This window comes from Cebus imitator, unplaced genomic scaffold (genome assembly GCF_001604975.1).
Source record: "Cebus imitator isolate Cc_AM_T3 unplaced genomic scaffold, Cebus_imitator-1.0 Scaffold0, whole genome shotgun sequence".
Taxonomy (NCBI): Eukaryota; Metazoa; Chordata; class Mammalia; order Primates; family Cebidae; genus Cebus; species Cebus imitator.
The window spans coordinates 1,671,644-1,688,058 of NW_016107315.1; the positions used below are offsets into that span (position 1 = coordinate 1,671,644).

General features: G+C 58.5%; 1 protein-coding gene across 5 annotated transcripts in view; it reads right to left on the reverse strand.

Moving 5' to 3' along the window:
- Window positions 1-16,027, reverse strand: part of STAB1 (stabilin 1) — a 29,853-nt gene extending 13,826 nt beyond the window's left edge. For 2 of the 5 annotated variants that reach the window (XM_037736841.1, XM_037736821.1), the window contains exons 1-24: window positions 15,834-16,026; window positions 9,936-10,072; window positions 9,491-9,606; window positions 9,186-9,271; window positions 9,049-9,118; window positions 8,231-8,326; window positions 7,849-7,959; window positions 7,424-7,620; window positions 7,060-7,190; window positions 6,791-6,918; window positions 6,411-6,499; window positions 5,807-6,211; window positions 5,595-5,657; window positions 5,195-5,308; window positions 5,042-5,095; window positions 4,739-4,819; window positions 4,146-4,304; window positions 3,261-3,323; window positions 2,912-3,007; window positions 2,620-2,706; window positions 1,636-1,747; window positions 1,000-1,186; window positions 797-890; window positions 525-683 (exon numbers count right to left, since the gene is read on the reverse strand). In XM_037736841.1, coding sequence (XP_037592769.1) covers window positions 525-683; window positions 797-890; window positions 1,000-1,186; window positions 1,636-1,747; window positions 2,620-2,706; window positions 2,912-3,007; window positions 3,261-3,323; window positions 4,146-4,304; window positions 4,739-4,819; window positions 5,042-5,095; window positions 5,195-5,308; window positions 5,595-5,657; window positions 5,807-6,211; window positions 6,411-6,499; window positions 6,791-6,918; window positions 7,060-7,190; window positions 7,424-7,620; window positions 7,849-7,959; window positions 8,231-8,326; window positions 9,049-9,118; window positions 9,186-9,271; window positions 9,491-9,606; window positions 9,936-10,072; window positions 15,834-15,911 — 2,913 coding nt within the window. In that variant the 5' untranslated portion in view covers window positions 15,912-16,026. Of the gene's footprint in view, window positions 1-524; window positions 684-796; window positions 891-999; window positions 1,187-1,635; window positions 1,748-2,619; window positions 2,707-2,911; window positions 3,008-3,260; window positions 3,324-4,145; window positions 4,305-4,738; window positions 4,820-5,041; window positions 5,096-5,194; window positions 5,309-5,594; window positions 5,658-5,806; window positions 6,212-6,410; window positions 6,500-6,790; window positions 6,919-7,059; window positions 7,191-7,423; window positions 7,621-7,848; window positions 7,960-8,230; window positions 8,327-9,048; window positions 9,119-9,185; window positions 9,272-9,490; window positions 9,607-9,935; window positions 10,073-12,789; window positions 12,945-15,833 lie in introns of all 5 variants that reach the window. The other 3 variants (XM_017541552.2, XM_037736908.1, XM_037736888.1) reach the window with 3 other exon arrangements.
- Between the last annotated feature and the right edge of the window lie 388 nt (window positions 16,028-16,415).

Genomic DNA, 16,415 nt, shown 5'->3' on the forward strand with positions numbered 1-16,415 from the left:
ATGCGGAGGTTGACCCTGACCAGCCAGGCCTGGGCCATATGCGGAGGCTGACCCTGACCAGCCAGGCCTGGGCTCCTAGCTGACTCATTAGACAGTCTTCAATGCCTGTTCAAATGCAGACTCACCAGTCCTGAAATGCTCTGCATGGAAGGCTCCAGGTTCTGAGCTCCCGTAACTAGACTCAGACACTGCAAAGCTCCAGGGCTGGATTTCCATGAGGCTAAAGTTTTGGGGAGGTCACTCCCACGGGCAGGGAGCTCGTCCTGCTTTGCTCAGTATCGCATTCCCTACCTCTAGAATAGGGGCTGGCACGGGACACTTGCCTGATAACACCTGGGAAAGCAATGAGTGGATGGAGGAAGAAGCGAACCCCAGCTGCTACTACTCAGCATGTCAGCACTGGGTTCCCATCTGCACCTGAGGTTCCAGACCCTGAGCACCTGATTCCGTGTTCCAGGAGTCAATGGGTCAGGGAGAGACTCCCCCAGAACGAAGGCCCCCACCCCCTCTCTGCTGCACCTCACCTGTCCAGGGCCCACATAGCTGCAGAGGGCGTCGGCGTGGCAGCCACCTCTCGTGTCCAGCTCACACTCGTCAATAGCCACACAGACGTGGCCATCCCCACTCCAGCCTTTGTGGCATGTGCAGTTGTGGGTGCCCCGGGCCCCAGGGACACACTCAGCCTGTGAGAGCCAAGGATAAATAATTCAGGGATATAGGGATGTAGCCAGAGGGCCAGGGCATCCCACCTCCTGCCTCTGAGTCAGAACTTCAGGGAAGGAGCAAGGGGACTGACATTCTCTGAGCAGCCACCACGGTCCGGGTGGGAGCAGGGGTTGCTGGGTGTGCAGGAGAAGCCATTGCCCTCAAAGCCATCAAGACAGCGACACCTGGGGGTGGGCGAAGGAGGGGCCTCCAGTGAGCCTCAGGAGGGGGCTAGAGCCTACAGACAGGTGTGAAAGGTCACGGGTGGGGCAGAGAGAAGGTGTGAGTTCTCACCTGGCAAAGCCCCCCTGGGTGACACAGTGGGCATGCAGGTGGCAGTGCACGGCCATCTCTATGGGCCCGCAGTACCTCACGGTCTCATTGCAGAAGTGGCCACTGAAGCCAGGGGCACACGTGCCCTGCTGGCACACCCCCCCACTGCCTGGACGGTTGTCGCAGAGACCATGGACACAGCCGCAGTCTGTAGGTAGTAGATGGGAGCAGGGCAGCTGAGGAGCAGGAGGCAGGGCTGGCTGGACGGGCTTGGGGGGTACAGGGAGTAGGGCAGCCAGTACAGATCGGACTTCAGGGTCGAAAAATCAGAGGTTTTCTCAGACTCGATAGGCAGATGAAATGTGAGGGGAGCATTCTGAGCTTTCAGTCACCCCATTCTAGTTGCCTTGATCCCGACACCACCATCAGGAAGTTCTTCAGTGTGTCTGACCTAAGTCCTACATACTTTAAGCCACAATTCCCTTCCTGGAATGGGTGAAGGGGACAGCATCTCCTTCTGTTCTCAAATCTTCTTCTATTCCCTCTGGCCTTCATTCCTCCTCCTGGGACCTCATTTCCCTTCTTGGGAGCCCCCAGACCCATTTTCAAGCAGACCTTTTTTCTCCCTAGGAGGTGGCTTGGGCCAGGACAACCCACCTTCCTGGCACTGATCTCCATGCTTGTTTGGGTTGGAGCAGATGTGGCAGGCAATGCCCTTGTAGTCTGGGAAGCAGAGGCAGGCCCCGTTGCCCTGGATCCCATCACTGCACTAGAGAGTGAGCAGGAGGCAGGATTAGTCATGGGGAAGGGACTCTCTACATTCCCTCTCCCAACACTCCCTCCTTTCATGAGCTGGCTCTGACGCTCCCCATGAGAACTCATCCTGGAAGCGCTCTTCCAAATCACTGATGCTGCCAAAGACCTAGCCCCTAAAAGGCACCTTGCCCTGGAGGCTTTATGAGTGACATTTGCTCAATCCAGAAACACATAACTCCTGTGTTCTTCTATAGCCAGGTGCTAAAGCGACCCTGATATTACAAAGTGATAAAAACAGAACACAAAAGGAAACTACTGCCAAGTAGCTTTTTGGAAATAAAGCTAAATTTTTTTGCCAAAAAAAATCTATCTAATTATTATTATTATTATTACTTGAGATGGACTCTCACTCTGTTGCCTAGGATGGAGTATAGTGGGGCAATCTCAGCTCACTGCAACCTCCACCTCCTGGCTTCAAGTGAGTCTCTTGCGTCAGCCTCCCAAGTAGCTGTGTCATAACACCAGGCTAATTTTTGTATTAGTAGAGATAGGGTTTTGCCATGTTGGCCAGGCTGGTCTTGAACTCCTGACCTCAAGTGATCCACCCACCTTGGCCTCCCAAAGTGCTGGGATTACAAGGGTGAGCCTCTCTAATTACTATTATTATTATTTAGTTTTTCTTTTATGCCCATGTTTCAGAGGAGCCTCTCTAATTATTTTTAATTAAAATAGAAATAATTTGATTCAACTTTCCAATGCCTAGATGTGAGGACCCCAAGGCCAGAGCGTGGCAGGCTTGACCCAGACACACAGCCAGTCAATGGCCAACTTGTGAAGGCGTCCCTGCCTTCCCCATTCCTCACCCCAGGAGAGGATGGGACTCACGTTGCCCTTGCCGTAGCAGGGGCTGGAGAAGCCCCCAGGACACTGCGTGCAGTCAGGCCCGAAGAAACCTTTGCAGCAGCCTTGTTTCTGGAAGAGACAGCAAGTCCAAGAGGCCATCTGGGGCCATGCCCTCCCTGACACCATCTCCAGAGCAAGGGAGTGGATGTGGTTTCTCTGGGCCCCCCTTTTCCACTGTTAGGCTGCAGTCACCCATCCAGCCCCAGCTTGGGGGCCCCTGAGGAGCAGCAGGTGCCAAGGTGACTATGGAGCGGGCACCCGGGCTCAGGCTCACCATGATGGTTTGGTTGCAGTAGCTGGCACAGCCCTTCTTTAGCACATTGAGCCCAGCTGGGTCATGGATGTAGACACACTCCTTGGGTAAGATGTCCTAGGTGGGCCGTGCAAAGCCAGTCAGCAGCTGTGGCTCCTGGGCCAGCCCCTTTGCTAGGCAGCCCTGGTCAAGGATCCTCTGCTCCCTGGGTCCAGAGCTCCCACCTAGACCAGTGGGGCTGGGCAGCACTGAGCCTCCAGGTCTGGTCTCGTCCCCCAGCCTCTGCTTCTCCCACCCACCCCCTTGACCCAGGGCAGAAACCTCGACAGGCAGTCAGGAGGCCCTGAGGGCTGGGCCAAGGGGTGCTCACCAGTTTCACACTGTTGAGGGGGCACGTGCTAGTGTTCAGGGCTTGGCAGTCCACACAGGAGCCCTGGGCAGGGCAGGGGCAGGATGGGGAGAGGGGTTAGTCATTATTTACTTGGCAAACCCAGAGAAGGGAACATTGAATGGGAATTAAGGGATGAGAAGAGTAAACCACAGGAATCCCAGGGCTGGCGTTTCAGGCAAGGGAGAGCAGGGGAGAGCAGGGGCAGGGGAGAGCAGGGGAGAGCAGGGGCAGGGCCCTGAGCTGGGGAGAGCTAGCATCTCTGGAAAACAACAGAGACCAGAGGCAGGCACAGAGTGAGTGAAAGGGAACAGAGTGGTGGAGGATGCAAGAGTTATCTCAGCCAGGCGCAGTGGCTCACGCCTGTAATCCCAGCACTTTGGGAGGCCGAGGTAGGCAGACCAGCTGAGGTCAGGAGTTTGAGACCAGCCTGCCAACATGGTGAAACCACATCTCTACTAAAAATACAAAAATTAGCCAGGCGTGGTGGTGGACGCTGTAGTCCCAGCTACTCAGGAGGCGGAGAGAGGAGAATCTCTTGAACCAGGATTCTGAGATTGCAGTGAGTTGGGCTTGTGCCACTGCACTCCAGCCTGGGCAACAGAGCAAGACCCTCCCTCAAAAAAAAAATTATCTCAGAGGTGGAATCATAGTCCCAGTGAGTGTGAGGGTGAGGGTGAGGGTGAGTGTGGGGGAAGCACAGGTGGGCCCCTGGGAGCCTGCCGGCAGTGTCTCAGAACTGGCGTTAGCCCAGCACTGACTTGGAGCCTCTCCCTGGGAAGAGGATCAGCTGCTGCAGCGCTGGGCGGGGCAGGAGGGGTGGGAGGGGTTAGTGAGCAGGGCCCTGGCTGTGCAGGCGAGGCTCACCACCACGATCTTGTGCTGCTCCTCGCTGCAGTGCTTGGGCAGGATGGGCAGGATGGTCGGGGGCAGCAGGATGCCATCCAGCATGTGGATCACACCATTGGAGGCCAGCAGGTCCACCCTCTGCAGCGGGACCCCCTCAGGTCCCAGCAGGATGCGGCCCTGTGGCAGAGACCCATGGCGCCAACGCCCGGCCCAGCTGACCTCGGCCGAGTGGGGCTGCCCACCTCCACCCCTGCAGCCCAGTTAGAGCAGGCAGCTCAGTGAGATGCTGAAGGCCCCGCCCACTGTGCCAGCCACCTCTCCCTCAGCTCTGGCCAACGACACTCCTCCAGCCCCGGGAAACTTACCTACATGGCTTCTGCCACAGGGAGCCCTACCGTGTGTCCCATGCTCCTCTTTGGAGTCCTCCCCCTTAACCCCCATTGGGCCGCGGCAGAGGAATTTGATCCCTGCCTCCTTCCTTCCCCATGACCCCACCAGGGCCCAGCAGTGTCCTGCCTACCACAGGGCTTGGAGCACACAGGGCTGAGAGGCCAAGTGGGCAGCTGGTCACCGCCAGCCCCACCATCCACCCAGGTGTCCGTGTGCCTCACCTCCTCAGAGATGTTCACGGCCAGGACCTGGTTGGCCATGGTGAGGATCCGGCCCTTGGAGATGAGCTTCTCAACGGTCAGCTGGGGTGAGGGAGACTGTGGCATTAGGCTGGCCTCTGGCCACACCTTGGGGCCATACCCGGTCCTGTCCAGGAGGCTCACAGCCACCCCCTTTGTCCCCAGGCTCTGCTCTGTGCTACAGCAGAACAGATGGGAAGGGGAGAGGAGGGGAGGGGAGGGGAGGGGAAGAGATGCAGCCCCACTGGGTGCAAGCTGGGCGCCCCCCAGAGACAGGCCTCGCACCTGGCCGTGGTTATAGACGTGGTACCGCACCAACTCCTGCAGTTTGGAGAGACCCTGGCAGGGGACAGAGGGTTTGGCTCCCAGAGGCCCTGTGGGGGGGCGTGGAGGCTCTGGTACCCCCATACCCACAGCCCCTTCTCCCACCGAGCTTACTGTTGTGAAGAGGTAGATCAGGCGGCCGTCACGCAAGCTGTCCACAGCCTCATTGCTTGGGGCAAAGACTGTGAAGGGCCCAGGTCCGTCCAGGATGGAGGGCAGCCCACAGTTCTGTGGCAGTGCAAGGGAGGCTCAGGGGGCTGCATGGCCAGCCTCCATCTCTGAGTCCTGCCTGGGCCCTGCCACCTTTGGCCTGCAGGAAACTCCCACTGAGTAAAGTGGGAGACATGGGTAATGGGTCCATGTTACTGCAGAACCTCAGACTTGAGGATGGGACGTGGGCAGAGGCCATGCTACTTCAGAGCCCCAGGTCACTATGGAGCAGATTCTGGGACAATGAGTCCTGGCCCAGAAGCCCAGAAGCCCAGATGGGCTAGGGCCCCTCCCCCCAGCTCACCTCCAGGATGGTTTCAAAGCGGCTGAAGACCTCTGTAGAGGCGAGGATCTGACTGATAGTTTTCTGTAAGGAGGGATGAGGCTGCTTCAGCCCAGGGGGAAGAAGCTGTGCTCCAGCCCTGAGCAGAATGGCTCCTGCCCACTCCCTGCTCTCCGCAGGGGTCTGAGGTCACCCAGCAGCACAGGGGAGGGGAGGGGAGGATGCTGGCTCACCTTGGGATCCCCCGAGATCCCAGAGGGGGGCTGCCACCGCAGGGCAGTGACCACGTGGAAGATGCCATTGGCTGCTACGTTGTTGGGCTTGTAGATGTTGAATGTCTGCTGGGGCTGGTCTTTGTACTTGTAAGAGTATTTCTGAGAAGACACAAGAGGTCTGGCCAGATCCCATAGGCCAGCCCCCTGTCCTGAGGCTCCCTTCCACCTGCACACCCTTGCCAGGCCGTGACTCCTGTTGTCCCTAGGCTGAGCCTCCTCCCTCACCGTGAATTGGTTGAAGGCGACAGTGATCTCCTGCCCAGCCAGCGTCCACCACCTTCGTGTTTGTTGGGACTTCGTGTCCTCCAAGATGTGCTGCCCTGCGATGATGTGCTGTCGGCAGAGCTGCTGGGCGAGGGATGCCTGCAGACACAAGGCAGGGAGCCAAGTGAGCCGGGGTGGGGGGCCGGTCCTCTTCACGTCACCCCTACTCAAGCAATGTGGGGGACAGGATGCCTCCCAGTCTCTGATGCCTCCCAGGTTCTCAGGCCTTGAAGACTGGGCTGTATCCAGGGGAGGAGGCAAGGGCCGGGGGCCAGCTCTGCCAGGGGGAGGGGCTCACGTTCATGGTCCTGGAGGAGGAGAAGGGTATGGACGGCACCAGCACGGTGAACGGGCCTGCTGTGGTGAGGATCTCCCGGCAGCCCTGGTCTGGGGGCAGGGCGAGGGAGCATCAGAGGGGAGCTGGGGAGACCCTGGGGGTCTCAGAAGACCCTCAGGCATCTGTCCTAGGGTGGGGGACTTGGGGTCGGGTATTCGGCCTAGATTTAGGGTAGATGGGGGCCTCAGGGTTGGAGGGCAGCTCCCACCTGCCGTGTGCACCCCCATAGCCCGCTGTTTGTTCCTACAGCTCTGGGGAAACCTGCAGAGGCAGCCCCTCCCTCCGTGCCAGCTGTGCTGGGAGTGAGGGGTAGGTCATGGGCAGGCAGTGGGGTCACGCACCCATCATGGCCATGGCGACCCTCAGCTGCAGGAACACCCGGCCTGTCTGCATGGCCTTCTGCACCTCCTGGAGCAGGTGTCCGTAGCAGGCACGCCCATCCCCCACCTCGCCCTGCTTGCACACACAGCTGGGAGCCCAGGGAGAGTCAGTCAGGCCAGAGGCTGTGCCCCCCAGCTCCTCCCCCCCACGCCTCCCCACAGGGGGCACACTTGTCCAACCCACTGTCTCTGCTCTGAGGCCCCCCTACCCCTCACACCCCCATGCTTACCTGGTCTTCCCATCAGCGGTCACCTGGCAGGTGGCTGACCGGTCGCAGGAATAGGGGGAGCAGAAGGCTTGGCAGCCCCCAGAGGCATTGCTTTTGATGCTGACCAGGCCTGACCGGCAGATGCAGGAAGCCTGGCCCCCGACAGGGAGGGAGGGGAATACCACGTCCAGCCCCGAGAACCACGAGCGTCTGCCCTACCCACAGAGCCCTGCTCAGTCCCTCCCCGAAGAGGACCGTCATCCTCCCCCCATTTTACAAATGGGGAAAAGGAGGCTCCCAGAAGGCCCGTGACTTGCCCAGGGCCCCTCAGCCAGTGTGAGTGGGTACACTGTGGGGGCAGTTCCAGCCTGGGACCCTGGCTCACCTGGCCTGGCTTCTGGTACACACACAAGGTAGAGTTGCTGGGGCAGCCAGCAAGGTTGTCGGTGCACGGGTCCTTGGGCAGACACACCATCCCGTCGCCATGGTAGTTCTCAGGACAATGACACTGAGCTTGCCCCGTGGGGCTTACTGAGCACTGGGCCAGCGGTGAGCAGGGTAATAGCCAGCAGGGGTTGGGGGCTGCCAGCGCAGAGAGAGAACCCAAGTGAGCCAAACACCCAGGAGCCCTGTCTCCACCACAGCTTCCACTGAGGGCCAGCCAAGGCTGACCCAGACCTTGAAGATAGGCTCCCCTTAGGGATGGCTCTCCCTCCCTGTGAATTACATTGTACCTGCTGGGTTGAAGGATGCTCTCTCAGACCCTGTCCACCCTGAACTGAAGTCCCTGGCTTCTGAGTCCAGGCTCACCTTGGCATTCACTGCCTTGCTGCGTGTAGCCGGGCAGGCACCTACAGCTGGGGGCCTCTGCAGAGCACTGGGTGTTCTGGGGACAGCGCAGCTTCTGGCAGATGGGCAGCTCTGAGCAGAGGGGAGAGAGCACCGATGGGCCCAAGCCCAGACTGGGGAGGAACACAGGGGCAAAGGGGCCCTGCCTGTTCTGTGTGACTTGGAGCAGGCCCTGCCCTTGCTGGGCCTCTGGACAGTGGGCATCTCAGATGACACCCCTTCCCCAACAAGGCTGCAGGCAGAGGTCCTGCTGAGGCTTGGGCCCCATCCTCAACCAGTCGGCCTCTTTTGCTCAGGCCATGGGGGACCTGCTGCCCCAGGCTGTCCCAGTGGCACTGCTCACCTTGATCACAGTGGGGGCCAGTGTATCCAGCAAAGCACCGGCAGCTTCCATCTCCACGTGGCCCATGGTTGCACACGCCGTGCACACAGCTGCACACTGGGAGGGACACACAGAGACAGATGAGACCCCAGCCTCACCCAGGCACCCATCGGAATGTTGGGTCCCTGCTCTCTGTATTTTTAGAACTCAGTTCAGGCAGGTACAGAGCTGAGTACAGAGTATAGAGCTGTACTTAAGAGTACAGAGCTGTGGGCCGGGTACTGTGGCTCATGCCTGTAATCCCAGCACTTTGGGAGGCCAAGGCAGGCAGGGGGGTCACAAGGTCAAGAGATCTAGACCATCCTGGCCAACATAGTGAAACCCTTTCTCTACTAAAAAAACACGAAAAATCAGCTGGGAGTGGTGGCACATGCCTGTAGTCCCAGCTACTCTGGAGGCTGAGGCAGGAAAATCGCTTGAACCGGGAGGCAGAGGTTGCGGTGAGCCGAGATTGCACCACTGCACTCTAGCCTGGCGACAGAGCAAGACTCCGTCTCAAAAAAAAAAAAAAAAAAAAATAGAGCACAGGGCTGTGATGCAGGACCACAGAGGTGGTGGGAGCCCAACCTGGGGCTTCCTGGGGAAGGCCTCTCAGGGCAGCAGCATGTGCAAAGGGCTGGGGGTGTGACAAAGCAAAGCACATGTTCCTGAAAGGGACATGCAAGGCTGAGGACCTGGCATAGAGGCTGAAGGGACAGGTGGGAGCCAGTTGCAGGGACTGCATCCCCATGGGTCCCCAGGTGGGTGCTGCCCTCCCCTCCTGCCTTGCAAGCACTCACCCGATTGGCAGTCAGGCCCGAACCGGTTGGGGTCTTGGCACTCCTGGCAGGCTGAGCCACGGAAGTTTTCCTGGTAGTGGATGCAGTGAGTCAGCGTGGCCCCTCCGAGCCTCCAGCCCACCCTGCCCAGCCCTTACCTGGCACACACAGGTCCCATTCCTTTCTATGCCATCCAAGCAGGTCCCGTGGCCATTGCATGGGGTCTGGGCACCGCCAGGGCATTCTGTGGACCCGGCAGAACTCAGCTCTGTGACCAGAACCCAAGCCCAGACACGGCCCCTCCTCCAGGGCAGCAAGAGTGAGGGGGCTGAGCCGGGGAGGTGCTCCGTGAATGTTCATGAAATGAACAAGTTGAAGGGGAATGCAGGTAGCTCCTGCAGAGGGCTTCCCCAGAGCTGGGGGTGGGTGTGAGGAGCAAGGCGGGTCCCCCTTTCACCCATACCATAGCACTGGGAGCCCCAGTAGCCAGGGCAGCAGGCCTTCTCCACCATGTACTTCCGGCACTTCCGTCTGCAGCCGCTCATGGACACCATAGAGCCCCCCAGCTGTACTTCGTAGCTGGAAGCAGAGGGTGGGTGGGGTGAGGGGAAAGGCTCCCATCCACAGCCCCCCAAGCCTCCCCACATTGGCTTCCGGGGCTCCCCCACACCTGCTCTTCCTGGCCCAGAGGTGAGCACAGGGCGTAGCACATAGCAGGTGCCCCATAAAGCCCTCCTGTCCCCTCCCTTTACCCCTTCCTCCCCGCCTGTCTCTGCCACCCAGGAGGGGCCTCTGGGGCATGGATAAGTGAGTGCCTGTCCTCATGTTGTAGGTCTGTCAGGCTCCCCCAGCCTCTGCCACCCCACAGGACGCTCCTGAACACGGGTAAGTGGGGGGGTGGCCCGCACCGGCAGTCCTGGGCTATCTGATCCGGGAGCTCCCGAAGCCAGCCTGGAGGACACGTCTGCTTCTTGACGGCCGCGCACGAGGTGCAGGGTACATGAGTGGCAAGCGTGGTTTTCACATCACAGCGTTTGGACAGCCCCTGGGCCACAGTCGGGATGTGGTCAGGGGCCTGGACTCCGCACCCAGCCCCAACTCTGTCCTTATTGCGGCCAGGCCTCATACCCCTCCAGCCGCGGCTTCCCATGTGCTCAGTGGGAGTGCAGTGAGGTGGGGAAGGCCCTGATAACCCTGTCTGTCACAAGTTGTTAATGTCACAGCAAGTCCCTATGTGCCTGCCCAGAAGGTTCTGACTGCATACCCTCTGACACTAGAGAATCTAGCCACATTGCGCCCCCCAGCCCATTTCAGGTGACGAACAGGGTGTGAACCAGGAACTGGAACCCAGACTCCCAGCCTAGTGCTCACTTTGGCCCTTTGTTTAAAGATAAAGAAATAATACATGGGCTGCGCGCGGTGGCTCAATCCTGTAATCCCAGCACTTTGGGAGGCCAAGGAGGGCGGATCACGAGGTCAGGAGATCGAGACCATCATGGCCAACATGGTGAAACCCTGTCTCTACTAGAAAATACAAAAATCAGCTGGGCATGGTGGTGCGTGCCTGTAGTCCCAGCTACTTGGGAGGCTGAGGCAGGAGAATTGCTTGAACCTGGGAGGCGGAGGTTGCAGTGAGCCGAGATTGAGCCACTGCACTCCAGCCTGGCACCTGGCAACAGAGCCAGATTCTGTCTCAAATAATAATAATAATAATAATAATAATAATAATACCTGACAGAGCCGATGCTGTCTTGGAAGGACACGGTGACTCCATTCTCAACTCATGGGCACAGGCACGATGCCAGCTCCCGCCATGTACCATGGGGCTGGGCCTCCAGCCACCATCTGCTGTGAGCATTTTCACACATTGCTACCAAATGACCCTCTCTAACTGTGCGAAAGGGCTTTCTCTGCTGCCCAGGGGGCAGAGACTAAGGGCCCGGCCCTGAGAGGCTGAGTTCATGTGAGCAGCTATGTGCAGGTCTCTGGTCCGCGTGTGTTTGGGCTGGGCAGTCTCAGGCGACAATGGGCCATGCTGGCCTCTGAGGAAACCCAGGGCACCGTGGCTGGGGCCCCAGGTGGCTTCCTGCTTGGGGTGATCATTGACTTGGGACCTGAAGGATGTATTGGAATTGGCCAAGGACAGCGCTCCTGGCTGTGGGGACAGTAGAAGCCAAGGCAATTGTGTGACAAGGCAGGTAGTGGCCCAGTGGGGACTGGAGAGGGTCTGTGGCCTGGGTGCAGGAGCTTTGTAAACCTGGGTAAGGCAGAGTCCAGGACAGCCCCGTGACTTAGTTTGTCATTTTTGTTTGTCTTTGAGACAGGGTCTCGCTCTGTCGCCCCAGCTGCAGTGCAGTGGTATGATCCTGGGCTCAGGCGATCCTCCCACCTCAGCCTCCTAAGTAGCTAGGATTGCAGGCATGTGCCACTGTGCCCGGCCAGTTTGTTCTAAATTGGCCTTCTGGCTGCTGCCTGGAGAACAGAGTTGAGGGGGCAGGTGTAGGTGGGAAAGAGGCCATCACTTGTGGGTGGCCTGGGCCAGCCAAGGCAGGGACAGTGGAAATGGATTGGGAGAGATTTGAGAGGGCTTGAGGTGGTGAGCTGAATTGGGAGAAGGTCTCAGCAACTGGGTGGGGCATGGAAGATGTGAAGAGTCCAGCCTGCCACCATGGCATGGGCGCAGGGATGCTGATGAAAGCCCCGGCCCTGGAGTCCCACTCACTGGCCTGCCACAGCTCCTGGAAGTCCCCCAGCGGGGCTGCCTTCTATGGTAATGAAGTCCCAGTAACCTTCAGCACTGAACTCAGGAGGAGTGGAACTAAACCGGTTACAGTGGGAGGACCGGGCTTGGGTGGGGGGCGGTTGTTGGGAGGCTTATGGCACAGGCTGGAGAATCGGAGATGTTCTCATCTTGAAAAATGCTGACACAGTGTGGTCCAAAGGGAGTGACCCCAGAACATCCTTTTCCTAGAATAATTTACAGATGTGTGCTTTCTCAAAACAAGAGAAAAGGAGAAATGGTGCCCTCAACGCTTTCTTCTGGCAAACACCAGGGCCCCAGGGCCTCTGTGCTACTGTGATTTGGCCTTTTCCGCTCATGCCTCTGCGGTCTGCAAACAGGGAAGTTGCTGGGAGCAGTCTGCGTGGAGCGGCAGAGCTGGGATGTTGTAGGCTTGTTCCCTATCCTGAGGCTCGCCTTTGCTGAGCCAGGGAGTGACTAGGAAATTGGGTAACTCGCAGGCTGAGCAGCTGCTGGCTCAGGGCAGAGGCTTGGCAGGAGCCAAGCTCCCCTCAAAGCCACCTGGCCAGCTGGGCAAAGCTGCCAGTGCAGTCACCATTCTGGCTGTGGACCAGCTCTTGGAGGAACAGTGGTCAGCTCTGGATTAAGGGCCCCGGCTGAGTAAGGCTGTACTGTCTGCACCCTGGGACAGTCAGGGCCCAGAAAGAAGCAAGAGCTTTAGAGCCTGGCGTGGATGTCCGCTCACAGGACCTGGGTGTTTGTGAACATGTGGGAAATGCTGATGAACGGTAAGCCGGCTGCCGCATCAGTGCTTCTCCGGGACCACACCGAGGGGTTCTGCCTCCACCCCGTGGCCTGGAAGGAGCATCTGCGGTCTGAGCCCACATCTTGCCGGTAGTCCGGCTGGGTGGAGTGAGGCTGGATCACAGCCTGAGTGCTGAGTCAGATTCCCTCCTTCCTGGGGGCACCTCGGGACTCAGCCAGAGCGGGTGCTGTCTCTCCCCCACCGCACCCCTGCAGACCTGATTTTGCAACGTCGGCTTCCCACAGAGCCGCTGCTGGGGGAAGTTGAGGAGACATGAGTGTGAAGCCTTTGGTGAGAAGGTGGATGAAATTCTCCCAAGCTGGGACCTGGCTCATGGGGACTTTTTAAGGCTGAGACTCCAGAATCCAAATCCTGTCAGAGAGGAAGGAACCACAAACTGCTTTTCCTACCTTCAGTCAGATCAGGGAGGGCGCGGGGCTGGGTTCTGGACTGCGCTCCCCTCCCGCTACAGGTTCCACTGCACATGTCTAGCTGCGTGCCCTCGCTGAAAAGCTGCTGAACGGGCAAGTGCTAAGACCCTTCCTGGGAAGCCTTCCTGCCTTGTTGCCTAGATCCATCTGCACGCCCGTCCTGCTGCTCCCCCTTATGAACATGTGACCCGGGACCTCACTTCCCCTCAGAGCTGCCATTCCTAATACACAGTTGTCCCTTGGTGTCTGTGGGGGATTGGTTCCAGGATCTTCCTCAGATACCAAAATCCACGGATGCTCAAGTCCCTGATATAAAATGGCATGGAGGCTGGGCATGGTGGCTCATGCCTGTAATCCCAGCACTTTGGGAGGCCGAGGCTGGTGGATCACCTGAGGTCAGGAGTTCGAGACCAGCCTAATATGGCAAAACCCCACCTCTACTAAAAATACAAAAATTAGCTGGGTGTGGTGGCGTGCGCTTGTAGTCCCAGCTACTTGGGCCGAGGCAGTAGAATCCCTCGAATCCGGGAGGCAGAGGTTGCAGTGAGCTGAGATCATGCCACTGCACTCCAGCCTGGGCAACAGAGCAAGACACCATCTCAAAAACAAAAAAATGGCATCAAATTCACATATAACCTATGTGCATCCTCCCATATACCTTAAGTCATCCCTAGACGACTTATAATACTGAATACAATGCAAATGCTGTGTACATAGAAAAGTCTGAAAATGGGGCTGGGCACGGCGGCTCATGCCTGTAATCCCAGCAGTTTGGGAGGCTGAGGCAGGTGGATTACCTGAGGTCAGGAGTTAGAGACCAGCCTGCCCAAAATGGTGAAACCCCGTCTCTACTAAAAATACAAAACTTAGCTGGGTGTGGTGGCACCGGACTGCAATGCCAGCTACTCGGGAGGCTGAGAGAGGAGAATTGCTTGAACCCAGGAGACGGCGGTTGCAGTGAGCTGAGACTGTGTCACTGCACTCCAGCCTGGGCAACAGAGCGAGACTCCATCTCAAAAAAAAAAAAAAAAAGAAAAAAAAGTCTGAACATGTTCGGCATTCTTTCCCTGAATATTTTGTTTCTTTTCTTTTCTTTCTCTTTTTTGAGACAGAGTTTTGCTCTTGTTGCCCAGGCTGGAGTGCAATGGCACGATCTCGGCTCACTGCAACCTTTGCCTCCCAGGTTCAAGTGATTCCCTGCCTCAGTCTCCTAAGTAGCTAGGATTACAGGCATGCACCACCATGCCCAGCTAATTTTTTGTATTTTTAGTAGAGACAGGGTTTCTCCATGTTGGTCAGCCTGGTCTTGAACTCCTGACCTCGTGATCTGCCTGTCTCAGCCTCCCAAAGTGCTGGGATTACAGGTGTGAGTCACTGCACCCGGCCTTCCCTGAATATTTGCAATCCAGGGCTGGTTGAACCCACGCACAGAGTGCACAGATACAGAGGGCCAACTGCATTTACAGTGGCTCTTAGCTACTCAGGGTGCTGGAACAGAGGCCACCTGGCTGTGTTAGATGGGCCAGCACTGCCGCAGCCCCATCCACAAGGAGTGGCCAGAGCCACAGATCTCTGACAAGGAAAAACCTCTAATCTGAGGCCCCTCACTGACCTCTGTCCTCACTACCCAGAGCATGAGAAGGTGGCAGAGGCCTTTGAAATTCCCTTGCATGGTATGTGGGGAAACTGAGTTAAGGGGAGGGTAGGAGCTCACCTGCAGGGCTCTGAGCACAGCCCTGGAACCCTCAGCTCTTCCCCCATCACTGTTGCCTTCTCAGCCTCATATCTTCCTGTCACCAGCCCTGGCCTGGTCCTGAAGCTGGTGAGGCCCCTCTCCCTGCTGCCTCTCTGAAGGACCACAGGTGTCCAAGAGAAAGCACCTGATGGTGGCAGGAAGCCTGTGTCCCTGGCTGGACTGCCTGTGGGATCCTGGGCAGGTCTTTCCCTCTGTGGACCTTTGTCTGCCCATCTGTGCCATGGGGATGCTGGTAGCTGCCCCAAGAGGCAGACACACTTGGCCTCACAGGAGAGAGACTACCTCCATCACCAGAGTGGGAGACTCTGCAGCCAGAAGCCTGTCACAGGAACCTGACTGAGGAGCTGGCTGTGGCTGCATCCCAGCACCCTGCCTGGCCAGCATGCACGGATCGGAATCATAGGCAGGAGTTTGGAGCATGACTTCAGAATGGGAATGGCCTGGCCCTGTCATCCTAGGGCTTTGGCTTCCTCACGAGGAGGACGGGAGGAGTGGCCCTGAGGCTGTGAAGATTCAAGGGGACCTGCCAGGCTGCGGCTGCTCCATGGCAGCTCTGAGGCTGGAGTGTGTCCTTGTCAGCTGCTCATAACCCTGGGCACTGGGGGTGAGTGACTCGTTCACCTCCCAGCACTCTTGGGGCTGGACACAGGCACACACACGTGCACACACATGCCCCACCTCAATCTGTTTGTTGTCCTCAGGGGTTGGAGGTGATCACATCACCAACCCCCAGGTGAGGGCCACACAAGACGTGGGCCTCCATCTGGGCTGGAAGGGCAGTAGAAACTGGAAGGGCCTGCCTCTATACCCTTCAGCTGCAGGCTGGGGTGCCCTGACCCGGCATAGTCAGAGGAAGGTGGCCGACACACCCCTGCACCCCGGGTGGCCAGATGCAGACCTCAGCCTGGGGAGGTGGGCACAACAGCCGCCTCCCAGGCCTGCTCAGAGGTCAGACAGGCACCAGCTGTGGTGTCTCCCCAGGCCCATGCCCCTCAATGTCCAGCTCCTCCCTGTTCCCACCACTGGCCAGCAGGGCCCAGATGCTGTGTGCCCCTGAGACTGGCTCACACTCACCTGCCCCCTGATGAAGCTGAAGCCTGAGAGGTAGAAGGCCAGGAGGCAGAGCGGGAGGAGGCCCCGGGGTCCTGCCATGGCTGGCGGGCACGCTGTCCAGGACAGCGTCAGGCAGTCAGTGGCGCAGGGAATGAGCTCTAGGAGGCAGGCACAGTGCAGGCAGGCGGGACGGGGCGGGCAGTGGCCTTAAAAGCAGCCGGGAGGCCCCGCCAGCTCACCCCCACAGGAACCCGCCAGGATTTCCTCCTGCGTATCAGCAGCCTGCAGGCGGAAGGGAAGGTGCTGGCTACTGACCCCCCATGGATGGCCTGGGCCCTGCTCAGGGCTTCCCGGCCCAGGACCCTCCTAGCATCATGACCTGCAAGCCCAGGCCACCATAAGCCCCGGAGACCTGGGCTCTTATCAGAGTTCTGAAGCAAATCCAAAGGCACATGTGAACAACCCCCACCCCAATGCCCCCTGCCTGGGAGCCCAGTGTGTTTCATCCAGAGACTCCAGGGGTTCTGGTTGACGGAAAGCAGGGTAGTCCCTGGATGGGTCTGTTCCTGCCTCCACCTTTCAACTCCAGGGCACACATGGGGC